The sequence below is a fragment of the Sciurus carolinensis genome, chromosome 10 (assembly GCF_902686445.1).
Source record: "Sciurus carolinensis chromosome 10, mSciCar1.2, whole genome shotgun sequence".
Classification (NCBI taxonomy): domain Eukaryota; kingdom Metazoa; phylum Chordata; class Mammalia; order Rodentia; family Sciuridae; genus Sciurus; species Sciurus carolinensis.
The window spans coordinates 73,100,448-73,127,826 of NC_062222.1; the positions used below are offsets into that span (position 1 = coordinate 73,100,448).

Genomic DNA, 27,379 nt, shown 5'->3' on the forward strand with positions numbered 1-27,379 from the left:
CACAACGTTTTACCTTTACACACTTCTGTATTTCTCTAATTTGCGTAGTTCTAGTCTCACAAATAGTTGTTAACTGAATAACCTCAGTACCTTTTTACCTGACTCCACATTTGTTATCTTATAAATAGCGGGAAAAAATAAAAGTTGGGAAAGGTGACTACAAATAATTTTGATTATGTTAGTTTTAGGTGAATACTGTATTGCAGAAAGAGCAAAAAGACTCTTTCAAAATAAGTTTTAACTGTGTGCTTTCCCAAGGTCTTTTTAGCGACCCTTGCAAAATCCGTGTCTAAAAATCGAAGAGATTGAGTATTTTGTCAACCTTGATCACTTCCTCACCTAAGAACATCAAAAAACCGAGGATACTGGAAATCGCACCTACAGCGTAGACTTCCTAACAAGGAAAGGTAGCCCGCCCAAGAGGCAGCCGCTCCCAACTGCAGGCGGGAACCGGGTCCCCGCCTCTTCCCCCGCCAGCCTCTGTCCTATGGAACATTCCGTGCGAAAGCTTTGACAGAGCTCCCACTTGGAGTCACGTGGAGCCCGAGCGTACTCACCGAGCCTAGCGGAATGACGCGAGCTCGGGTTGCCAAGGGGAGGGGCAAGGCGCCGCGGAAGGGGTGGGGCGAAGGAAGACGGCGGGGAGGCGGGGCGGGGCGGGCGGAGTGGAGGGGCGGGCGGAGAGGGGCGCGCGGGCGGGGAGGGCCCAGCGTATTATGGGATGCAGCGGTGGAATGGCGCTGGGCGCGTGATTTTGAACAAACCCGGGTCTGTGTCTCGGAGGCGCCGCCGCCGCCGCGGCTGCTGGGAGCCCGGGGAGCGCCGCGCGAGAAGGAGGCGGCGGCGCCGCCGGTTTTGGTGAGTGTCAGCTCCGGAACTGGGGGTTTATGGGCGGGCGGGCGGGCGGGAAGGGGCTCCGGCCCCCGCAGAGTGTGGCCGCGCTGGCGGAGAGCGCCGGACCGCTCCCTCTGGGAGCCTGGGCCAGTGGGCCGTGCCGGGAGCGGGAACCTGCTGGCGGGGCCGCCTGGCCTCATCCCCGGGCCGCAGGCGGCGGTGGATCCTCAGGTCTCGGCCTCTTCCCGCCGGCACTCGGAGGGCGCTGTCACTCGGCAGCGCCAGCACTCTGCCGGCCGCCTGCACGGCGGACTGGAGGAAGGGTTTCCCGAGTCTGTTGACACGCTCACAGCTCGGCCGGAGAAGCCGGCCGTGTCGGCCCTGGGTTTCTGGGAACCGGTTTTGCTGCTGTGTCACTTTGTACCAGCCCCTCCTTTCGCTGCTGCCGGCCGCCGCGTTCTTCCTACGCCCCTTTGTATGAGCTCTTCTTGGTATGTGTCCGTTTTCCTCGCGAAGCCCACCAGCCTAATGTCATAATGTTCCCGCGGTGCACGGGGAAGGGAGCGGGCTGGGACCTAGCTTGGCCAAGCAACGGTAAACAACCAACAGAGTGCGGGTGAACGGGACTGTCGGTGGGGAAATTAACTTTAAAGATGAAGAAATTAGGACCACTTTATACTCTCAGCGTCTAGCAGGCTGCACATAAAAACGCAGCTTGGAGTGCCTGGTAAATAGCACTTGTGTAAGCCTGAGCCTTACCAACTTTTATGTAGAGTTGTCATTCAAACAGTGGGGAAATGAATTGGCTTCAACTTCTCTCTTACTCTTAGACGAACTTTTTAGAAAGACAGTGACCCTGTTTGCAACCTTCTAATTCAATTTGCTCATATCAAATAGGTCTTTCAGAGCTTATGTGGTAGTTGAATTCAGTAGTATAGAATTCAGCCTTTAAATGTGTGGTCATTAAATCTTTCTTTTCTTTTTTCTTTTTTTTACCGGGGATTGAACCCAGGGATACTCAACCACTGAGCAACATCCTCGGCTCTATTTATTTATTTATTTATTTAGTTTTGAGACAGGGTCGCGCTAAGTTGTTTAGGGCCTCGCTAAATTGCTGAGGCTGGCTTTGAACTCTCGATTCTCCTGCCTCAGCATCCCGAGTCTCTGAGATTACAGACGAGCTCCTTCGCTTCTGGCTAAGTTTGTCTGAAATTAGCAAAGATAGCCAATTTTTAAAAATGCTGGGCTTATCACAAACCTTGAAGCTTATGCTTTCTTATTTCTTGGATGACTGAAAACTACCTATGTTCTCCTTTAGTTACTTTTTAAACAATGAGAGAAGCTACCCATAGGGGTGGGTAGGTAATTGAGTGTTTTTCTTGTTTAAAGCAATCTGCATATTTTCACTATATTGAACAAATATACCAGCGGCGGATGGTTTTTAATTTGGTGACTTAGGTCCTAACAACATTTGGCCAAAAATTTTAGCTAAGATATATTTTCTATAACCTGAGCATTCATGAATATTTTTGCAGATGGATCAGTACGTTTTAAATCTAGTGGCGTACAACGTCTTAAACCAGTGACAAATTGGAAGTCAGTGTTAATGAACTGCAATGATCAGATTAAGTGGAAATGGCAACAGTTCAGAACGCTATTTTTTAAGATTAAGAATTTTGACCATTGTATCTGCTCGAGGATAGTTTCCTGTAATTTACAAAGGTGTCAGAGAGGTCAGACACGCATATGGAAATAACTCATCCTATCAGTGTAGTTAAGTGGGCAGAGTAAAATGACAAAGTTGGTAAGTGACGTTAAATAAGGTCTTGTTAGGGTTTTTAAGAGTCTGAGATGGACACAGCGAATGAAAAGCATTCCACCATCTCTTTCAAGTGCTTTTCTGAAAATGAAAGAGTTTGGGTTCTTTATTGTCCTTATGCTGCGTTCCTCATGGCTTTGGCTTTTCTGAGCAAAAATATGCCAAACTTGGGACCCCGCAGGTAGCGCGACTTCCATTGGCGTTGCTGCGGGGCCCGCGGGAGCCGGGTGTGTGGTTCTGGGGTGAAAGGTCCTGGCAGAGCATAGCCTGTGAGCACTTGTGCCTCCCGTGCGCGTTTGAAGGTTGGCGGGGCCCGCGGGAGGTTTCCCCGGATATGTGGGTGTGCGCCGCTCGGGAGGGCGGGCCGGGGCGGGGAGGAGGAGGAAGGGGGAGGTGACTGGCGGCGGCTGCGGCGGCGGCCCGGGCTCGGCTGTCGGGGAAGCTGCTGAGCTGTGATGGTGATGACGAGGTGAAAATGGCGGATCTTTCGAAATACAATCCCGGCCCCTGACATACCAGAGGCGGCGGCAGCGGCGACGTCGCCACCCGGGCTCCCTCCTCGGCCCCCTGGTACCCTTTGGCGCTCCAGTTGGGGGCAAACTGGGAAAGGAAGCGACTGGGCAGAGCTCTAGTGCACTGGCAAAACAAGCAGTGCCCGGGTTCGGAATTGCCCGGGACCTTCGGAGCCCCCACCTCGGAGCCCGAGGGAGGAGAAAGCGGCAGCCACTGGAGGTAGAGGAGGAGGGGGGTATCCGAGGGCGTCTCTGTCTAGAGATCTCTTTATTTGGGGGGATGCGGATGGGTGAGGGAGGAATTGCGTTGTGGATCAAGGAATGACTTGTCCGGAGTGCAAAGAATCAGTAGCCGTGTAATGACATCAACATTATTCTTTGAGTGTTAAGAGGGCTCGAGTTTGCTCTTATACCTAAGGCTGCTGCCGAGGCCTAGAGGAACCGCTAGTACTTACCATGATTTCCTGATATAATATTTAAAATACCCACTCTGGCGAGTGTTGGTTTGATGGTGTTCAGCAGTTTACTGGGTCGTATGTTTCTTTGGGGAACAGAGCATTGACATTTTCTTCTACATTTAAGTCTGTGTTAGATCATAGTCTATAACTTGTTGGCGTGTGGATGCTCACGTTTCTTGAGCATGGACCAGTTTTGTAGCAATCAAAAATGTTTTTTTCCTTTTATTGCTGTGTTATCCATAGAATAACCCCTTTGCCCCTGCCAACTGGCAAATAACAATTGAGATACTGTCAGTCATATTTTATACCCTTGTTTTTTAGGGAAGTTCTTTCCTGCCCCCGACCAATCTTGTGAATTTAGAGAGTAAAGTTATGGAAGATATTGCAGTAGGTTTTATAATCCAAGTGAAAACACAGCTCTGGGAGCTCTCTTTTGGTCATAAGTTTTACCTTCATTGTTAAGTAGAGTTTTGATGGCTTGATGCAAGAACTGAATGTGGGTATGTATGTTGTTGGTAAAGCTGAATTGAGACCTGGGTTATATTCTAAATGCTAGACTTCTTGGCCCTTTGTTTAGAGAGTAGGAGAATTGAATTGATTGACTTTATGATGTTCATAGTTTACCTTTGTTAGGTTTTCTGAAGATCCTTTAGATTGTGCTGCAGGACCCCCTAAGCAGTCTGTTTCCTTGCACCCAACAGTAATGTTACTGAAAGGTTACATGTGAATCAGTTTTTTATACATTAATTCGGAGGGTGGGGGGAGCTGGGGAGGGCTTTTCCCTAGCTTTAGTAGTAGAGGTCCGGTTAGTAACATAGAGTCTATGAGAGTAAACAGGTTAATATTTAAGAATTGCCCACTAGTAATGTTTATGCTTAGCAGTAAATTTCCTTATTAAAATTGCCTACAAAGATATGTGTAATACAGTAGCATACCCTATATGTCTTATTTAGAGGGAAAATAATTTGTGTGAATGTGTATGTATGGTTTGAACTTTGAACTTTCATTTACAACAATTTCGAGGGACTGAAATTTTTTTTAGAGGAAATACCTGAGAGGTATTTAAGAAGCTTTTTTTAATGATTGTTATTAATTTTAAAAAGTAATTTGATGATCTTATATTATCCAGTAGGAATTTGGTTCTTTTTTTTTTTAATTATAGCTTTTATGTTGCAATTATTTGGTCCATACCAATCTAGCTACTTAGTAGTAAGACTAAGAATTTTAAAAATATTAAAAATAGGGAGATTAAAATGCTTTTCATTAGTTACTTTTAATTACAGAGGCAATTATCTTTTTGTGATTCTTTGTGATTCTCTTAAAAGACCATTTTTTCAGATTATTGTGGTAGGAACAATTGTCAATTAATAATTAAAAGTTTATTAGAAAGGAATGAAGGAAGAGGTTTGCTTCTAGAGGTAGTATGGTGTCCATTTTGTTTGTTTTTTTAGGAGCATTACAGATTTTCATTACTTTTTTCCAAATTTATTACAGGTTGAACATTCTTAATCTGTAAAATGTGAAATACTCCAGAACGCTTTGCTAAAAAAGTTTCAGATTTTGGAGCATTTGGGATTGGGGGAGAGTGTTACTGGGTATTGAGCCCAGGCTAACTACCAGAGATGATTTATTGTGTTTTGAGACAGGGTTTCATAGAGTTGTTGAGGCTTTCACTATGTTGTTGAGGCTGGTCTTGAACTTGGGATCCTCCTGCCTCAGCCTCCCAATTTGCTGGGATGACTGTCATGTGCCAGTGTACCTGGCATATTTTGAATTTTTGAAATAGGGTGCTCATCCTGTAAAGGTTTTGGAAATATTCCAAAATCTGAAAGACTTTGAAGACTGAAACACTTCTGGTCCTAAAGATTTCAGATAAGGGATACTCAGCTTGTATTGTATATCTGTTATGGATCATCTCCTATGCTAGGAATAGGGGGTAAAATAACCTTAATACCATTGCCTCTGGGAGCTTTTGGCTTAAGAATTATTGAAGGGGTGGGGAAGTAACTCTGTGATACAGCACTTGCCTAGCATGTGCATGGCCCTGGGTTTGATCCCCATCACTGGGGGAAAAAAAAAATCATTGCAGGTAAATTTGGAAGGATAGGTTGAGTGGGGTCTTAGTGGAAAAGACTGAGAGTTGCAGAAAATTTTTGAGTAGGAGAGTAACAACTTCAGAAATACATCTAAGGAGGGCTCGAGTTGTGGCTCAGTGGTAGAGTCTTTGACTAGCACGTGTGAGGCACTGGGTTTGATTCACAGCATCACATTTAAAAAAAATTAAGGTATTGTGTCCATCTACAACTAAAAATATTAAAAAAAAAAAAAGAAAGAAAAACACCTAAGGAGATAAGTCCTGTAGCTTTTATGTAGAATATAATGTAGGAGAAAGAGATTGAAAAATACCACACTAGACTCTTAACTTTGGAGATTTGGATTCTGTTGTTTGCAGTGGAATGGAGTAATTGTAAAGATGTAGTCTGCAAGATATATAACAGATTAATATTTCTATGGAGAGATATCAGGATGACAAAATCATAAGCCTTGGTGTTTGAGAGAGTTTTGAAGACCTTTAAAAATACAGAAATCAGAAAGAGAAGCTGATTTAGTTAGAGAAACCTAAAAGAACTTTGAGTTACAGTATACCTTATAACTTCCCAGTGACCTTGTAAGTAAACTGAGTCTCAGAGATGCTATTGCCTGGGAGTATCTGATAAGTAAGTAGGAGAACTGAGATTTGAAAATGGGTCTTTCTGATTTGAATCTTCCTTTTTTTTTTTTTTTTTTTTTTTTTTCTTTTTTAATCGTCCCCTGGTACTGGGGATTGAACCCAGGAGCACTTAACCACTAAGCCATGTCCCTTTTTTTTTTTTTTTTTTTTTACTTTTCCAGTGAATTTTTATTATTAAGTCATGATTCAGCCCAGGGTAGGAACTACCGAGTACCCAGGTCCCCCTTTACCACCCTGGGAGAAGGACAGAAGACAGGAGAGGCAGGGTGGAACCAGTTCAGATCTTCCCAGGAAATGTGCCTTCTGCCCGGTGGTCATCCCAAGTTGAGACCCAGATAGTTCTGCCAGCAGTTCCTGGTCTGGTTCTGGTTGGGGAAGCAGCTGTCAAAAGGGGCAGTCTTATAGTTCTTGATTTTGGTCTTGATATCTTCTGCCATGATACTGACTCCAAAAGACGCCCCTGTAGCAGCACACAGCTCAATGTGACCCTTAGCAAAGACGTCAGGGTGAGACCCCCAGTCCTTTATAAAAATACTTTATTAGAGACAGGGTCTCACTGAGTTACTTAGTGCCTCGCCAAGTTGCTGAGGCTGGCTTTGAACTCGTAATCCTCCTGCCTCAGCTTCCCAAGCCACTGGGATTACAGGCAGGCACCACTGCACCCAGTCCATGTGTTAATCTTAAACATGAATAATGCACAGTTCTCTTTTAAAGGAAAAAAACTTGTGAATTCCCAGAATTTGACCAAATTATTTTATTAAAAAATATAACTGGGCTGGGGTTGTAGCTCATTTGTACAGTGCTTACTTAGCATGTGTGAGGCAATGGGTTTGATTCTCAGTACTGCATATAAATAAATAAAATAAAGGTCTATCAACAACTTAAAAAAATTTGTAAGTGTAAAATAATAGTAAGCTGGGTGTGTTGGTACACACCTGTAATCCCAGCAACTCTGGAGGCTGAGGCAGGAGTATTGCAAGTTCAAGGCCATCCTCAGCAACTTTAGTGAGGCCTCAAGCAATTTAGCGAGAACCTGCCTCAGAAAAAAAAAAAAAGAAGGTAATGGGAACATAACTCAAGAGGTAAGTGTCATCCCTGGGTTCAATCCCCAGTGCCCCAAAACAAAATATAAAACCCAAAAGTAAATTTGTAAACAAAATAAACACAAAACTATAAAACCAACAAAACAAATTAAACTTAGAATGATGGGTGATGTTTTGCTGAAACTAAATCTCTTTGCATAGTGAATATACTAATGTCTGTCTTGACACAGGTGTGCAGTTTTCTATGTATTATTTATCCTATGATGACTCAATTCCTACACCACTTTTCTGTGTTTGAGCACTGCTGAGCTTTTCTTATTAAACAACAGGATAAGTGGTTTGTTTTTCATTTGGTTTTAATGTCATTTACCTTATATGTCCCTTTTTTGTCTCTAGCCTGTCAGAATATTCTTATCATTGATTTTGGATATTAGGTGGTTATCCAGATGATCCAGAGTATACATTAAAAACATATTATTGAAATAAAAAGACAGACCTTTTAAGTCTTCATCAGAATTAATTGCTTGTAGTCTACTCTTCCCAGTTTAATTTGAGAAAGGTAGTTCTAAACCTATGTTTTGAATTGTCGATGTTTGCTTTTAGAAATCAAAGCTAAAATTTAAATGGTATATATAGTTAACCAATTAGTATTTGTGGTAAGCTCTATGTATGAAAGTATAGTCTTTAAACACTTAGATTATTTCTGTCCATACATCTCACAAATTACTTGCTCATATGTAATACATTGATAGGTCACTATTTCATATTATGTGTAAGATTGAAAACAGCCATCATCCTTGATTGTTCTGTAACAGTGTTTTCACACATAAAAAATAGTGTTTTCACAGTGATAATATTCTATAAGAAACTCTGTTTTAAAAATGTAAAAGCATAGAACATTTGTCTTTTATCTTATTATTTTTATTTTGTGGTACTGGGGATTGAACCCAAGGCTACACACATGCTAGGCAAACACTCTACCACTGAACTATGTCCTTAGTCCTTTATTTTATTTTATTTTTTGGTGCTGGGGATTGAGACCAGGGATGCCCTACTACTGAGCTATATCTCCAACTCTTTGTTTTTTTATTTTGAAATGGGCTGGCCTCCAGTTTATGGGCCTCTGACCCATAGCCTCCTGACCGTATCCTCCTGAGTTGCTGGGATTACAGGTGTGCATCATCACATCTGCTTTTTAAACATTTGATGTTTAGTTCTTGATCCCACATTTTGTTTATCCCTACCATAGACTGCTTACTGTAATAGTCTCTTCCTGCAGTACAGTAGAACACTGAGATGAGGTTAATTTGCCCAAAGTATAGCTGTGAAATACTGTTGACTTGTCTATTCTAAGCCATTTCAGGGCAAGGATTTTGATTAATTTCCCAGTCTTCCACAGAGTTGGGAAGCATTAAATATTAATGTCTGTAAAAATTATAAACTAGTTAAAAACTAAGAGAAGCTTGTATATTTTTAAATGGAATATAGTTGTAGAAGATATTGTTTAAAAGCTAAATTTGAGTATTGAAAACTTATTTGAAAAGAATTTCTTACTTTTTTAGTATGACTTATGATGTGGATTTGTTTTTTAAAGTATTGGGGAGTCCTGGATCATTATATAAACAAATTCTATTCAGATCAACCAAAAGTTATTTTCAAAGCCCAGCATATTCTAGAGTTTTAGATACACCCCTTCTCCAATATTAATTTATTCATTCTTCAGATTTATATTGAGAGATTACTATTTGCTAGCTCTTTTCTAGGTCCTGGGGATAGGGGTATGGTATGATGAAGGCAGACAAGTCCCTGTCCTCTTGTAGCTTGCATTCTAAAGAACTGAGGGAGGGATAATCAGGCTATAAACAAATAAACAAGATAATGATAGGTGCCCTGATGGAAATATCAGGATGGAGTGCCTGGGGCCAGTGGAGATGAGAATAAGTGAACTATTTTATTTTAATTTTTTTAGGGTATGCTGTTTTTTTTTTAAATTTATTTTTATTTTAAAAAAATGGGATACATGTTGTTTCTGTTTGTACATGGAGTAACAGCATACCATTTGCGTAATCATACATTTACATAGGGTAATGATGTTTGATTCATTTTGTTATTTTTTCCGTCCCCCCCACTCCTCCCACCCCTCTTTTCCCTCTATAGAGTCCCTCCTTCCTCCAGTCTTGCCCCACTTCACACCCTCCATTATATGTCATCATCCGTTTATCAGTGAGATCATTCGTCCTTTGGTTTTTTGAGATTGGCTTATCTCACTTAGCATGATACTCTCCAATTTCATCCACTTGCCTGCAAATGCCATAATTTTATTTTTTATAGCTGAGTAATATTCCATTGTATATCTATACCACAGTTTCTTTATGCATTCAATTGAAGGACATCTAGGTTGGTTCCACAGTCTGGCTATTGTGAATTGAGCAGCTATGAACATTGATGTGGCTTATCTCTGTAGTGTGCTGATTTTAAGTCTATTGGGTATAGGCCGAGGAGTGGAATAACTGGGTCAAATGGTGGGTCCATTCCAAGTTTTCTAAGGAATCTCTACACTGCTTTCCAGAGTGGCTGCACTAATTTGCAGCCCCACCAGCAGTGTATGAGTGTACCTTTTTTCCCATATCCTCTCCAACACCTATTGTTGTTTGTATTCTTGATAATCGCCATTCTAATTGGGGTGAGATGGAATCTTAGTGTAGTTTTGATTTGCATTTCTCTTATTACTAAAGATGGTGAACATTTTTTCATATGTTTGTTGATTGCTTGTAGATCATCTTCTGTGAAGTGTCTGTTCATATCCTTAGCCCATTTGTTGATTGGGTTATTTGTATTCTTGGTATAGAGTTTTTTGAGTTCTTTATAGATTCTGGAAATTAGTGCTCTATCTGAAGTATGAGTGGCAAAGATATTCTCCCACTCTGTAGGCTCTCTCTTCGCATTGCTGATAGTTTCCTTTGCTGAGAGAAAGTTGTTTAGTTTGAATCTATCCCGGTATGCTGTTTTTGTTTGTTTGTTTGTTTTTTGTACTGAGTTTTTAACCCAGAGCTGATGTACCACTGAGCTACACCTCCAGCCCTTACCATTTTTATTTCTGAGACAGGGTCAAACTGATGCTGGTCTTGAACTTGCCATCCTCTTGCCTTAGCCTCCTAAATCACTGGGATTTTAGGTGTGCGCCACGATACCCAGCTAGATAGGATTTTGCATACAGTTGACATGTTTAGAAATCTTTAGGCTTTTCAAAATGAGTGACTTTTTAACTCTCATTAAGCTTAAACTATTCAACCATGTTCAACTGTGAGGGAGAAAACCTCATTTTCTTGACTTCTAGGAATGTACTTTGCCTTTAGAACTCGTATGTTGTGAACTAAAATTATTGGAGGTATGGAGTATGCATTGAATGTTGTTGATTCTTCTTCCACCATACTTTTACCAGTAACTCTTCAAGTGAACTAAAGCTTTTCAGCAATCTTGGCCTATGAAGAGCCTCTGCTTTCTTTGAGTGGTTCTCAACACACTCAACACATGTGCTAATATGCAGCTTCCAGTCCTAAGGGATAAAATTAGGGTGATGATTCACGTAACTAAACAGCCAAACCCTTTTCCTGCCGTGCCCACAAGCTCCTTTTGAGAGTTCTTTTAGCATAGGCCACTAAACCCACCCTGCATGTAACCCTAATTGAAACAGATAAGGAGGTCTAATCATAAGGCAATAATCACCTGTTCTGCTCAATAGCATATGGGTTGTCCTGGCTCTGAAATTCTACATAGCCCTATGTTATGTAGAGACTGGCCAAACCATTCAGACCTTTTCTTGTTAGAAGTTTGAACTCTGCTTCTAGTTCAAAGAGAGACTTCTACTCCTTATCTTTTTTAATAGGACAAACAAAAGTATGTGTTCTTCTAATAATAAAGTTTTAAGAGATATGAAACAAAAATGCATAGAAAGAAACAGGCAAAACCACCATTATATTTGGGATTTTTTTCTTTTTCTTTCCAGTTTTGGGAATTGAACCCAGGAGTGTTCTCCCTCTGAACTGCTTCTCCAGTTCTTATTTTTTATTTTGAGACAGTGTTTTGCCTCAAACTTGCCCAGGCTGGCCTCAAACTGGAGATCCTCTGACTTAGGGATTGTCAGGGATTACAGGTGTGTGTCACCATACTGAGCCATATTTGGAATTTTGACACTTCTCTCAGTAGTTGATAGAACACTAAAAAATTAGTGAGGTTATTGAAGATCTGAAAAATTAACCAGCTGGGCCTAATTAACATTTATACCCTCAGCGACTACAGAATGCATGTTCTTCTGAATTAATACATGGAACATTCACCAAGATATATCCTACACTGAGTCCTAAAATAAATCTCTTATTTATTTCAAGTGATATAGAGAATTATATTCTCTTGACAATAATGAAATAAATTAGATATTGATGATTATAAGATATCTAGAAAATCTCCAAATATTTGGGGATTAAATAGCATCCTCTTCTCTATGTATCAAAGACAAAATCACAAGGAATATTCGAAAACATTGGAATGAATAATAAAAACATTGAAATAAGGGAATGTATTTTATTAAAGCAGCTTTGGGAAGAACTTTTATATTAGAGACTTACTGTAGAAATGAAAGGTTTAAAATCAGTTTAAGCCAGAGGTTGACAAACCTTTTCTGTAAAGGGCCAGGATAGCAAATATTTAGGTTTTGCAGGCCATGTAAGTCCATCGCATATTATCCCTCCCCTTCAACTGTTTAAAAATGTAAAAAAGCCATTCTTTGGTGGAGAGCAATATAGAAACAGGCCCTGCACCTGATTTGCCTGCCTTTAGGGTGCAGTTTGTTAAACTCTAGTCTCTGCTTCAATCTTAATATTCTAGAAAAGAACAAATTAATCCTAAAGTAAGCAGAAGGAAAGCAATAAAGATAATAGCAAGGTGAAAAATGTACAGTTGAAATAAAAAAATCAATGAAGCCAAAAACAGCTCTTTGTAAAGGTCAATAAAATTGATAAATCTCCAACCAGGCTAATCAAGAAAGAAAGGAAAGACAAATTACCAGTATGACAATTATGAGAGAACATTTCTACATATCCTATAGGCAGTAAAGTAAAAGAATATTATTTATAACTTTATGCTAGTAAATTTGGCAACTTACAGGAAATACATAAATACCTTAAAAGACATAGACTATCAAATATTAAATGTCACTCAAGAAGAAAAAGAGAACCCAAAAAACCCTAGACCTATTAAAGAATTTGAATTTATGGTTTCAAAAACCTTACTGTAGTGCAGCCCATATAGCCCAATGCAACCTATTCTGAGCCTCAAAACCTTCCTGTAAACCAGGCTCAGTGGTGCATACCTATAGTTCCAGCTACTTGGGAGGTTGAGGCTGGAGGATTGCAAGTTTGAGGACACTCTATGCAACTTAAGATCCTGTCTCAAATAAAAATTAAAAGGAGGCTGGGGATATAGCTCAGTGGTAGAGTGCTTGCCTAGAATACTGGGTTCAGTAATAACAATTATCTTATTATTATTATTATCATTGCAAGTAATAATAATAAATAAGTCACATATTGAAAATTATCTCAGTAGTTGCAGAAGCTGCATATTACAATTATCCAATTTTAATTTTAAAAATAATAGTAAACTGGGAATAGAAGTTCTTTCTCAACTTTGGAAAGGAAAATAGATAAGACTGGGAATATGGCAGTGATGTTTGCTTTCATCTCTTTTTGTGTTGATTTTTTTTTTTTTTTTTTTTTTTGAACCAAGGGCCTTGAGCATGCTAAGCAAGTGCTCTACCTTCGTGTTATATCCACAGCCCACTTCAAGTCAACATTTCACTGGAAACTCAAGCAAGTGTAGTAGACAAAAGAAATAAAAGACATGCAGATTGGAAAGGAACAAATACAGTTGTTACTTGCAGGCTACATAGATTGTCTATGTTGAGAATCTTAAGGAATCTGTATAGAAAAATACAGAAGTAATAAGTGAGTTTAGATAGTAGGTATTGATACCTGGACAATATAGAAAAGTGAATTTTCTGTGTATTCATGACAAAGGATTAGAAATAGAAAACAAAGTCATTTATAAAATATCAAAAACATATACTTAGGGATTGATTTAACAAAGTACGTGTAAGACATATATACCTGAAATACACAACATTGTTGAGATAAATAGAGGTGCTGTTGGGTGAGAATTATCAGTGGGTCTTTGCATTTCTGCAGTTCTTGCAAGTGAGGCAGAGACAACTCTTTTAGTGTCTGCTATTGTAGCAAAAGGCAGATTTGCTTATCATACAGTATAATAAAGATAATGTCTTCCCCTGGGAACAGGAAGATTTGTTTCAACCCATTATAAAAGATTTGGGTTCCCCAAGCTCAGGTTTCTTCAATTATGATGCAAACCCCGCTGCATGTACAGCATATATCTAGACCTTTCCATGTCTTTCTTATGGGACTTGGGGGCCAAGGGGGATACACACATGATACACATGTTCCTTGCTGTGCTGTGAGTAAAGTATCCTTTGTCTCTGACCCAAAGCTACTGTGTCTTCTGCCAGTATCTGTGAAACAATAACTGGCTATTTGTCAGCTTACAAAGAGGGTATAAGATCTCAGACCCCTCTCAGTTCTGGACAGTTTTGGCCATGAGAATGAAGTTCTGATAGAGGCATGGCTTTCTAAGGAGGAAGGGTGGGGCCTCGTGGGCTCGGATAAGAGAAATGAAAAGACTCTGGCATCTGGTAGCAAATGGTCTCTACTCAGGTGGTGAGGAAGGACAGTTGAGTCTGAGGAAGTAAGAACTCACTGTTCTACTGATTAATGAATATTTACAGGCTTAACTGAGAGGATTGAAACAGGCTAGCTGGATGATGCTTTGGTTGTTGTACATGGGAAACTCAGCTCTGTGGCCCTTGCTGAAAGGCTGTATAGCTGTGGCTGTTGGCATTTAAGAGCTCTCAAAGCTGGGAAAATGGTGTCAGTAGTGAGGATATGAACTCTGGATAGATTGAAATTCTTAGAAATTTGTTTGCTTGGGCTGCAGGGGTAAATGCTTGAAACTCAGAAAAATGCAAAGCTTTGCTTATGGGTGTGGAGTCACTATCTCCCTGCGTTCTGATCTTTCTTTCCCTCCTCTGACTCCTAGACTTCTGTTGCTTTAAGTAGAAAAATGAACAGGGTTTGGGCTGTGGTGTCCCCATCCTTAAGGAGGGCCAAAGGCTCTACCTCTGTCTCTAAAATATAGTGGGAGAACCTTAAGGAAAGGACGGAGTCAGATTTTCATGACTCTTTGGATACAGACCTATCTCTTTGAAAGGTCTGGGTGGAGCTCCTATTCAACTCATGGATTTGGGAAATGTTTTGTAGTAGGGAAAGAAGGTTAACCAGACATGGTGTCTGGGGTTCCTTTATTGTATACTGTTGAGACTTTCATTGCTGAATGTGTATTGGGTTGATATTTTTTGTACCTGTACTGTGAATGCCCATAAGTGGCCAAAAGGGTTTCTTTAGATCAGAAAGCGCCACATGTAAACAGAAACATTATTTGGAGAAGTGCTAGTAAGAAAGGAAGAGAGAGAGAGAGAGAGAGAGAGAGAGAGAGAGAGAAAGAAAGAAAGAAACACTAGCACGTTGGAGTCCCCAAACCTTAATGATTCTGTTGTGCTACACATTTTTATGACTGCTGATTTTGGTGTGTGTGTGTATTTGGTTGTTTGTTTGTTTTCTGTACGGGAATTGAACCCAGGGTACTCTACCACTGAGCTACATCCCTGGCTCTTATACTTTTATTCTGAAATAGGGTCTCACTAAGTTACTGAGGCTGACCTCCAATTTGCTGTCCTCCTCTGCCTCAACCTCCTGAGTCATTGGGATTACAGGTGGTACACCATGCCTAGTGATTTTGCAGTATTTTTTCAAAGAACTAATCCAGCTCAGTAAGATTGAAAACCCGTAGTCCAAATTGAAGTTATAAATAAAAATTACAATGAGGGTCTGGGGTGTTGGTTTACTATGGTAGAGGCTTGCCTAGCATGCATGAGGTCCTGTGTTGATCCACAGTGCAACAAAAAGAAGGGAAAAAGCACATTAGATGTCACTTCATACCCATTAGAATGGTTTAAATTAAGAAGACCAACAAAAGACGATAGTACCAATTTTTTTTTTTTTTTTTAAGTACTAGAGATTAGCCCAGGGGCACTCACTACTGAGCCACATCCCCAGCCCTTTTTTGTTTTTTATTTAGAGACAGGGTCTCACTGAGTTGCTCAGGACCTTAAGGCCTTGCTGATTTGCTGAGGCTGGTTTAAACTCAATCCTCCTGCCTCAGCCTGGCGAGCTTCTGGGATATAGGTGTGCACCACTGCACCCATCTCCTCATAGTACCAATTGTTGACAAGGATATGGAGCAGCTCGGCAAGTACTGGGGAACGAAATCTACAAAATTATGTATGTACTTATAAAATATAGCATAATGAATCCTACTATTATGTATAATTATAAGGTAGTAATATAAAATAAAATAAAATTTAAAAATATACAATTTATTTGGCTTGGCATATAACTCTGTGTTAGAGCACTTGCCTAGCATGTATGAAGCCCTGGGTTTGACCCCAGTGTTGGTTAGGGGAGCTTACTTTGTCCCAACAATTGCACTTCTAGGTATTAATTTGAAAGAAATGAAGGTCTGGGGACGTAACCTCAGTGGTAGAGTGCTCTGAGGCCCTGGGTTCCCTTTGGGTGCTACCAAAGGGAAGAGAAGGAAAAGAAAAAAGTATATCTATAAATACTTGAACTTGAGTGTTCATAGCAGTTTTATCATAATAGTTCAAACCAGAAACAGTCCAACATATCCCATTTTCCAAGTGATGTATATGCAATTGGGATATATTTGTACAATAGAATATTATTTAGAATGAAAGGAACAACTAATAAGGATACAATTAAGATAAATCTAAACAAGCTAGAACTGCATGTGATGGTGCGTACCTGTAATCCCATTGATTTAGAAGGCTGAGACAGGAGGATTACAAGTTTGAGGCCACCTGGGCAACTTAGCAAGGCCATTTCAAAATAAAAAATAAACAGGATGGAGATGTATCTCAATGGTAGAATATACCTTGGTTCAATCCCAGTACCACACACACACCACACAAGCGTGTTGAGAGAAAAAACCTCATACTGTTATGATTCTTTATGTTACAGGTACTGATAGAGTTTCTAACTCAACACCAGTTCCATTTAGAATTTTCTACTTTATGAATTTTCATGTTTTCTCAGGGTAGTGATATGTGGTACCATCCTTTCTTGTGATGCTGGGCAGCTGCTGCAAACTGCAGTCTCAGTCAGCCACACAATCTGAAGGGAAAATAACTGTTCTCTACAGTGTACTGTGTTGCTAAGTGAGGTTCAGTAGTTTAGGTATATCAAGTGCAGTTTTTTTCCTCTTTTGTTACTGGGGATTGAACCCTGGGTGCTATACTACTGGACTACATCCCCAGCATGTTTTGTTTTTCTATTTTGAGATAGTGTCTCCCTAAATTGCTTAGGGCCTTGCTAAATTGCTGAGACTGGCTTGAACTTGTAATTCTCCTGCTTCAGTCTCTAGAGTCACTCCAGAGTCATGACTTCTGATGTATTTTCAACTTAGGATAGATGTATTGGGACATAACTGTCAGATGTTGAGGAGCATCTGTTTATGATTTTATAAATATGAAGTCTTAGTATGAGCAAAAAGGCCAGTAGTCTGTAGGGACAAGGCAGCAGTTTTGTAGGGTGGGATTTCAGAATAGGGAGTTGACTCTAAAAGAGAAGACTTATTTGTTCTTCATTTTTAAATACCAGTGGTAAAAGTTGAGGTTAATTTGCCGCATATTTTAATTGGTGCATCATAGTTGTATATAATAGTGGGATTTGTACATGTACACAATATAACACTAGCATTCCCCAGTATTTCCCCTTTCCCATCCCTCCTCTCTTCCCCTTAAAATTTAGATAATTTTTCTGATTAAAATTATTAAACTTTGGCATCATGTAAAACCTGAGTATAGCCAGGTGAGGTGCACATTACTTGTAATTCCAGCTACTCAAGAAGCTGAGGCAGGATGATTGCAAGTTCAAGGCCAGCCTGTGCAACTTAGTGAGATCCTGTCTCAAAACTAAAATTTTAAAAGGACTGGGATGTAGCTGCAGTGGTAGAGCATCCCTTAGTTCAGTCCCTAGTAGTTCCAAAAACAAAACAATTAGGAAGAAGACAAAAATCTGAGTTAGTTAGACTTACCTTTCACTAGCTCTGTGTGACTTTGGGCAGATTAATTAGCTTCTTAAGTTTCTCATCTGTAAAAAATGGGATGATAATGATACTCGTATCAGAGTTGTGGAGAGGATAAATTATGCCATCACCACTACATAGTAAGGCGCTAAATATTGATGTTTTATTTGCAGTATTAGTATTTGCCAATGCAAATAAATAATATTTGCTATTGTATGTGTTAATCTTGGAATAGGTGTTGTATTTTATATTTTTTAAAAGGGGAAGAAATTAATGAATTGTTCATTGAGGTTCTAATGAATATTGGATGTTCTCTGAGTAGAGAGGCTTATTGCTATTTAGTTTATTATAAACATGATGTGCTAGCCATACTACATGAAGATAATGGAACATACTTCTTTATGGAAAGTTTTATATAATTCTCTGAGTAATAGCATCACAGCTCTGATTTGTCAGAAATCTTTATATTACCTTTTCTTTTCCTCTATGGGGACTGGCCTGTATACTTCCTTAAACAGTTCCTTCCCCTTTCAACACTTTAAATGACTGAGGAGGATTTAAGAATCTTCTTTTCAAATAAAAGTTTCTCAGTGTGAAGTTAATTGATCTGACTTGGGCCACATAAGCCGTTTGATATACATTGCTGACATGGATTATTCTAGAAATGCCTTAACATTAATTTGGGCATTTAATGGATTTATCTAAACAGTATACTATTCTCATGGGGGCCCTATAGGACCTAGCTCATTGGAAATCTAAAGATATTTTCTTATATGTTAATATTTAAATCCTTATTTCCTGTCTGAATGAGCACTTTTCAGTCTGTGGACTGAGTGGATGAAGAGTGGGAAGAAGTAAGGTAATCAGGCAAATCAGAGATTAAAAAGTTTAGTAGAGGACATTGGGAAAGTATTTGGTGTGATTGTTACTTGTTGCCTGAAAACAGAATTACTTTTGCGTTGACTCATGGTGAATAAATGTTTGCTTCTAGCTGTGTACCTCATGTGCTTATATTTTAGATACTTGAAGGGCAAGGATGTGTTAAAATGATTAATACAAATAAGTATCAGGAATACTCTTTATTTAATTTTACATCAATTTTAAAAACAGTTACTTTGTTATTTGCGTTTTTCTTGAATATTTTCCCCTAAGTCTGTTTAAAAACTTAGTAACTTAATCATTTTTTCGACTTTTATTACAGCACCTGATCACCTTTCTAGCAGGAGAACGATCATGGAGGTGGTGCCAGCTGAGGTGAATAGTTTGCTTCCAGAGGAGATAATGGACACTGGTATAACTTTAGTGGATGATGATAGTATTGAGGCTGTTATTGTTTCATCCCCAATTCCCATGGAGACAGAACTGGAAGAAATTGTCAACATAAATTCTACTGGTGACTCTACAGCCACGCCCATTCCACGGAACCAATCACAGTGTACAGTAACCACACTAACCAAGTTGCAGTGAATACCACAATTACTAAAGCAGATTCTAATACCACAGTGAAACCAGCTTTCCAAGTGGCCTTCAAAAACTTGGTGCTCAGACTCCTGTGACTATATCAGCCAATCAGCTTATTTTAAACAAACAGACATCTGATCTAAACTTGGCAATCAGACCCTTAAACCAGATGGACAGAAGTTAATTTTTAACAACTTTGGGGCAAGTCTGGTTCACCAATTGTTTTAAGCTCTACCCCATAGTCAACTACCCAAGCTCAGAAAGTTACAACTCAGGCCCAGTCAGGAGATGCTAAGTTACCACCGCAGCAAATTAAAGTAGTTACCATGGAGGGAGGCCAGAGGTGAAACCGTCATTGGTGTCTCAGCATTGACCCCAGGAAGTCAACTGATTAATACTACAACCTCAGCCCTCTGTGTTACAGAACCAACAGTTAAAAACAGTACAGGTAAAAAAGGGGGGCGTATTAATTAAAATGCATGTTAAAAAGTAAACTGATTCATAGTTGTGTTTATGTAGGGTTATTAATTGCATAGCTGTTACTGAATTCTTTGACTGTTGCTTTAAGTAATTGTGTGGAGGTTTTTTGTTGTTTTTAAGTTTGATATGTCTAATGCTTATGAAAAATCTTCCAGAAAACTTAGAACAAACTGAATTTTGGTTAAATTTCAAATTATTTCTAGCCATTTGTTCATTTGAAAACGATATTTATTCTTAGTGGTGGTTTGATTACAAGGATGTTTTGCTGGTTTAGAGATGCTGGACTTGCTGCAGGGTTATCAAAAAATCATTCAGACAAAAATTTTTTGGTTAACAGATGGTCAAAGGACTAGGAATAGTTTGCTGTTCTGAGGAAACCCTTGGAGCCAGTAGTAGCGTGCGCTGTCTAATGAGTATCTCTTCTTTGGTGGTTTACTGCATTGCCATCAGTCATGTTTACAGTGTGGGAATGAATGACATATGGTGGAGGATGACATAGGCTTTAGAGTTGGAACTGGGCTTGAGTTACCCTTTGCTCTACCAACCGTAGAACTTTAGGTCAGTTACTTCTCTAAATTTTTACCTTTAGCTTCAGATAACTGTTGATTATAAAGAATCACATAGGACTGTATAGTTCTCAAAACACTTAGGATCCTTCAAAATAGTATCTGAAATTAGTACAATTAGGATCCTACATAGCAGGTTATCAGAACATACATTAATAGTTTCGAGTTTTCTATGCCCCAAAGGCATACTACTCTTAGAATGATCCACCTATGACCAGAAAACAAAATTTATTCCCTATTTGAAAGATTTGCCTTTTAGAGGAAAAGGAGAAGGCGTGAGTTTAAAGAAAGTGTATGAGGAAATAGGAAGGTTTGGGAGAACTAGTTCCTTTCAAATGATATTTAGAAGTAATTAGAACTAAAAATTGTTGTGTTAGCAAAGAAATTAGAAACTTGCCTTTTCATGGACTTTGCTTTTAAGAATATTGTAAGATTTTTCAAACTTTGTAAATTTGCCCCTCTCTTTCTGACACCTTTAACCAATATTGTTTTTTTTACTTCTTGTTCGTTGTCATCTCACTTATCTTTGACTTCTTTCACTTCTTATTTTTGCCAAGGATCTCTTGGATGAGATATCTATCACTATCAAGCTTCTTGTCCTCAGTTTTGAAAATTATTTTATCTGTTTATCAGACTTTAGCACTGTGGATCATCATAATCATGTTTACCAGAAACTAATGACATAAATCAGAATGCCTTTTTTTTTTTCCCACTTATGAGAGCAGTATATACATATCATTTCAAAACGGTATACTTGTATCCATTAGTTTTCTGTATAATTTCCTAAGCCCTGACAATAAAAACAATTTTTGTAACTTGTTTTATTGTTGTTACTTTTATAGAACCTGATTTTATTTATTTAAAAAGACTTAAGTTTAAAATTTAATAACAGAATACCTACAAAACTCAGAAGCACTTTGAAAAGAAAACCCCAAAACTATAAATCTGTATTTTGCCACTTTGGACACCAGAATATGGGGTTTATTCTACAATTTATGTGATTCTCTGTTTCCCTACAAGTCTTCAGTGTTGTCTTAAGTTAATGGGTATGGAGACTCGTAGGGTATGGACAAGCAGGGAAGAATTGAAGGAAAAAGTATCATTGAGGTTAGATGTAATAAGAGAGGTATAGTCATGCTCAGTTACCAGATACATATACTTTCCCCTGTTTTGTGTTGCATATAGGGTATAAGAGTAATAAATAACTAGCAGTCTGGACAGTATAACTATTTATTAGTTCCTGAATCTGACCAGCACACTGCCAAAAATGACTTGTTTGATTATTTGATGATCTGACTACCTTATTTGGAAATTTTCTTTCTTTTTTTATTTCATTTTGTCTTAATCTGCTGATTAACACTTGTTAAAAAAAATGATCCTAGCTAAGTCCAGTGGCTCACATCTATAATCCCAGTGATTGGGGACCTGAGGCAGGAGGATTGCAAGTTCCAGGGTGAGCCTCACCAATTAAGTGAGGCACTAAGTAACAATAGGGAGACTCTTTCAAATTAAAAATTAGAAAAAAGAGTGGTCTTGGTGATGGGGATGTAGCTCACTGATAAAGTGTCTCTGGTCCAATCCCAGTACCACAAAAAAAAAAAAAGTCCTATATGTTTTGTTTTACTTAAAGAAGAAATTTTGTTCTAGGGTAGCGTAGAATTCATAATCCACAAAATTATGATCCCTCAACTGGACATTGATATTTTCAGCAATATTTCACTAAAGAAATATAACCACATGGGCAAGACAGATTGTTCATTTGAATATAATTAGTGTACTTTTTATTGTATTATTTATACTTTTTTCTTATTGGTAAGCATTCTAATAGTCATTTGATTATGAAAGTCAGATAAGAAGGGAGAAATACTTTAAACTTCAGTTTTTATAGATAAGGTTATTTATTGCTAGATTATGTATGTCTGAGAACATCAACTTCTACCTCTCAAGATCTTTAATACCGTGTGTGTAGAAGGAATTCTGACTTAAGAGTTTTTAGTCTATAAACACTTGGGAATATTTCTACCATATGTACTTTCTAAAATACAATTGTGAATTCATTTGGGTATGTCACAGTTTTACAAGCTGAGTATCTTTTAACATATTAATGAATTTCCTTATTAAAAAGGCGATTTGTATTTCACATAGATTTTATTGTGTCAGTAATATGTTCTAAGTGTAAAAAAGTAATATATTCTGAGTGTTAGATAAGGTGTTATTTAATTTATAATTTGACCATAGAGAATTGTTATTTTCTAGTTCTGTGATCTGTTTCAATTCTGGTGTATTTTCTGCCATGCATGTTGGTTGTGTTTATTCATTTGAATCAACATTTCCAATAATAGTATTTTAAGGTTCTCAATGTTCTTATTTGCTGAAAGATAAAATTAATATTTAATGTACTTCATTCACTAAAATTCTGTAATTTCAGTCATAGGTAAATTTCTGCTTCTGTATTTTGAGAAGAAACTATTGTCTTGGCATATGGTAATGACTTCAATATAAAATTGGTACTTCTATCTTCCTTGACTTGTGGGGAGAATTCTACTTCCAAGTCAACAGTGTCCAGTATGTAACTTCAGATCAGAAATGAATAAAAGACCCTCCCTTCAAGGAATTTTAGTTACAGAAACAATGTCAGAATCTTTTCCTTTATAATGGTCTTTGTTCTACCAAACTTGGTCTCTTTGTATCGTAGGACTTTCATTTGTTCAGTTCTTCCTTATATATTCTTGATAAATAGATCTAAGGTTGAAAAGCTAATCATAGTTGATTTTAATATGTTTTATATTGTGCATCCAGGGGCAATGTATATTATTACACACACACACACACACACACAACACACACGCAGCACTTGACTTCATCATTTGCATTATACTTCTTACTTATTCTGTTCCATCTTTAATTTTTGTTTTTAGTTGTACATGGACACAATACCTTTATTTAATTAAATTATTTATTTTTATGTGGTGCTGAGGATCGAACCCAGTGCCTCACACGTGCAAGGCAAGTGCTCTACCACTGAGCTACAACCCCAGCCCTTTGTTCCATCTTAATACTGTTGAATAATTTATTTTGAAAAAGAATATTGCTGTGCATAAAAATGTTATATTATTGGAAATTAAATGTTAAACATTAATTTGCAAAATTAATTTGCTTTTCATCATATTTTAAGAGATTAATATAAAGATTTATAATAAAATGCAAATGCATTATACATATGGGCTTGGGTGTGATCATATTCATATTTTATGAATGACTGCATTTTAATGTTTTTAACATTGTATAGATATAATTTGTTAAGTGGGCTGGTTTCACATGTGCTACTACTGTGTATGAATTTTTTGTCTAATTTTGATTGAATAGGTATTTTATAGAAATAAATGGTCTTCATAGTTATTTGTATGTTTCAGATTGCTAAGAAGCCTCGAACACACCTGTGGTCCAGTAATCACGAAGCTGATCTTTGCAAAACCAATTAATAGTAAAGCAGTTACAGGACAGACAACTCAAGTAATCACCATCAGTCATTGCAGGTTATATTTCTTATAGTTTATTAAGCTGTATATTTACCTTTCTTTTAGATTTAAAAAGACTGATCTGCTACCTTAAAATGTTTATTCAACAGCTTTGATAGGAAATGTTATACTTATGTAAATGAGTGCTTCAAGCAAAATGCCTTATCTGCAAATCAGGTCCATAACTTTAGTCTCCTTTGTGTTTAGAAATTTACCATGAAAATAACAAAGTCTTAAACTCTAGTAATACTAGTTAACATTTTATAATATTTAATATTTGCTATTCTTAGCTTTTTACATATAGTGACTGCCAATCCTATGATGGCATACTGGAAACATACTCCATTTTGCTGTGTGACAGTGGAGGCACTCAGCTAGTAAATGACTGAGCTGGATTTGAACTCAAGCAGTTTGTCTATGGAACACGTGTACTAAATCAAGCATATTTCATTTAGTGCACATGAGAATATAGTATTTCATGATTTCTGTATGAATTTTTTCGGGTTTTGCATTTTACTATTCTCTGCATGTAGTTTTCTTTGAAAATTGCCACAGTGATAGTAGTAACTTAAGTGATAAAGAATTTTAGCTATATTACTTTTTATCAACACATTTCTTAATGTCACCCTGTTCTCTTTTAGGATGTGCTTTAAAATTTGTTATCACCAGTAACTACACCGCCTCAGAAACTTGGACTTTTGGTGTTCTATTCTCTCTATTCTTTAACCTACCTTCCTTTGTACTCCCAATCCAGTAATTTTTTACTTTGAAGTCTCTGATACCTTGATTCTTCCATTTTCTCTTTAATAATCACATTTTCTGTCCTTAAATTCTTCTTTACTCAACATGGAGCCCATGACTCATCATTATTGCTCCCTTGCAGACACCATTGATTATGTTTTACCTGTCTTTTTGTAATGACTTGGTTAAGGGCTAGCTCTCACTCCACTCTGCTATTCAGGCAGCTCAGTTCTAGGGAAAAAAATCATATAACCATGGTCTTTAATTCAGTTATACTAACATTACTCTTACTTTTTTTTTCCCCCAATGAAAAAGAGTAGCCACCTCTGAATAGTCGCCTTTTAACTAAAGACTTTTGAATGCTAATTACCCATTCATAGAAAGTGTATTCTTGAAGATGGTAGCTTTAAATGTTAACTAATCATCCTAGTATTATATTTAAAACCACTTGCTGTGGGGACTTAAGAACCAAAAAGGGGGGATGAGGAAGCTAAACAAAATAAAAAAAACCCACCTCAAATCACTTACTAATGTCTTTAGTAATTCAAAGACTTAGCATGGACAACTCTGAAGTCAGTGCAGTAATTTGTCATTTTTCTGAGATTTGAATTGCAATGTAGGGAGGCTTCTCCCTACACTTTCTTTAGTGAGTAAGAAAAGGAGTCAAAAGATGATAGTATGAGGGTAATGTTCAGTTGGAGTTTTCTTTTTCTTGTAGTTATCAGTAAAGATTCATGAGGGTATAGGAGCCTGGTGTCTTGAGGACTATAGTAGGAGCAAAGTATGACCACAGAGGCAAGATGTAAAGAATTTGGACTTGGGGCTGATTCAGGAAGTAGGCTTAAAATTGGCTTAAAATAACTAAGACTTATAAATATTGATGAAAAGGGGCCAATAATCCCCTGGGAGCTTCTGCATAGTTGTCTGTGTACAGTGCTATTTATTGTTGTGTTTTCCTGTGTCCAGTTTTGTAGTGCTGGGGATTGAACTTAGGGGCATTTTGCCACTGAACTACATCCCCAGCCCTTTTTAATTTTTATTTTGAGACAGAGTCTTGCTAAGTTTCTCAGGACTTTGATAAATTGCTGAGCTGGCCTTGAATTTGCAATCCTCCTGCCTCAGCCTCCCCAGTGCCTGGAATTGCAGGTATACATAACTGTGGCCTGGCTCTTGACTGTTTTGAGTTTGAGAGTCACTTAAAATTTTATTGTGTGTGGGAGATCATATGTCAACATTTGTGGTGTTTACAGAAGTGTGTTGATGAATTTTTGGCTATATCAAAAGTTCAGGCTGGCGTGGTGGCACATGCCTGCCTTCCCAATGGCTCGGGAGGCCAAGGCAGGAGGAGGAAGCAAGAGTTTAAAGGCCAGCCTCAGCAAATCCAAAGGTGCAGGTGCTAGCGTGCTGGCCATATAGGTCATCACGTAGAGTGCCTGCCTCGCATGCGCGAGGTCCGGGTTCAAGGTCCCCAGCACTGTTAGATTGTGGAAATTTACAAACAAAGGTGCTAAGGCAACTTTTAGAGCCAACCCTGTCTCTAAAATACAAAATAGGGCTGGGGATGTGACTCACTGGTCAAGTAATACTGAGTTCCATTTCTGGTACTCCCCCCAAAAAAGTTTACCTTGACTATCATGAATGTCATTACTTAATTTTGGGGTCATTTATAATGTGTTGCAGACATAACTTCACCTTTTAATTGCAAACAGACTTAGTGGCACCACTAAAATGCATAAAGATAGACTTCTATTAAATTTCACTAGAATTGTTGTAAGTTCATTATGGAGAGATAATTTCACATTTTAACTGATTTTGTGTAGCCTTTTAAATTCATGTAAGCCAGCTAAACAGTGGCACACACTGTAACTTTGTAGGTTGAGGCAGGAGGATCAGAAGTTCCAGGCCAGACTTAGCAACTTAGCTATGCCCGTCTCAAAAAATGAAAAGGGATGGGTATGTAGCTCAGTAGTAAAGGACCCCCAGGTTCAATCCACAGTACCACAAAAAACAAACAAAAACATATAAGCCAAATTTTAAACCCCAATGTAACTGTTCTGTTGAACTGTATCTTTCATCATTTTTATATTGTAGTCGATGCTCTTTCATAGTACATTGAGGTGGTTTTTTTTTTTTTTTAATGATTTTTGGGCTTCTTATTTAAGATGGATTAGCTTTTCTTTTAAATCAAGGTAAACATATATTTGTGTATAATTGATTTTTCCTAAAATGCACTTCTGATTTTGTCATACCCTTGCTTAAATTTTCTTGACCTAATTCATTTCTTGGCCTTTATCCATCAGGATTAAGTTCAAATGACAGTACTTTCTTAGCATTAAAAGCATTTATGATCTAATGTGTACTTTTGATCTTCACCTTCTATTAGCTTCAAACCTACTGATTTACTTATTTTGAGGAGATCACCAAAGATCATGTTCTCTTAGGACTAAGGGTCTTGGCATTCCCAGTTCCTTTTCCATGGAAGGTCTTTCTCTTTGCTCTTCCTCTGGCTAATTCATCCATTTTGTTTTTTGAATTAGGAAGTGTCTCACTCCTAGGTTTAGTCAGTTACTTGCTGTCTCTCTTTTTTTAAAATTCTTTTTAGATATATATGACAGTGGAGTGTATTTTGACATATTATACATACATGGAGTATAATTTCCCATTCTTGTGGTTGTAACATGATGTGGAGTTACACTGGTCCTGTATTCTTATATGAAAATAGGAAAGTTATGTCCGAATCATTCTACCGTCTTTCCCATTCCTGTTGCCCCACCCTTCCCTTCATTCCCTTTGTCTAATCCAGTGAACCTCTATTCCTTCCCCACCCCCACCTCCCTTATTGTGTGTTCGCATCCATCTATCAGAGAGAACTTTTAGCCTTTGGTTTTTTGGGATTAGCTTATTTCACTTAGCATGATAGTCCTCCAGTTCC

General features: G+C 38.3%; 1 protein-coding gene across 1 annotated transcript in view; it reads left to right on the forward strand.

Annotated features, from left to right (window-relative positions):
* Positions 1 to 723: 723 nt before the first annotated feature.
* The window catches only part of Lin54 (lin-54 DREAM MuvB core complex component), a 75,984-nt gene continuing 49,328 nt past the window's right edge, over positions 724 to 27,379 (forward strand). Inside the window, 12 exon segments of the mRNA XM_053743450.1 lie at positions 724 to 858; positions 18,883 to 19,092; positions 19,095 to 19,190; positions 19,193 to 19,279; positions 19,282 to 19,340; positions 19,343 to 19,466; positions 19,469 to 19,492; positions 19,495 to 19,547; positions 19,549 to 19,590; positions 23,602 to 23,621; positions 23,623 to 23,704; positions 23,706 to 23,724. Of these exon segments, the coding sequence (XP_053599425.1) occupies positions 18,915 to 19,092; positions 19,095 to 19,190; positions 19,193 to 19,279; positions 19,282 to 19,340; positions 19,343 to 19,466; positions 19,469 to 19,492; positions 19,495 to 19,547; positions 19,549 to 19,590; positions 23,602 to 23,621; positions 23,623 to 23,704; positions 23,706 to 23,724 (784 nt within the window). The 5' untranslated portion in view covers positions 724 to 858; positions 18,883 to 18,914.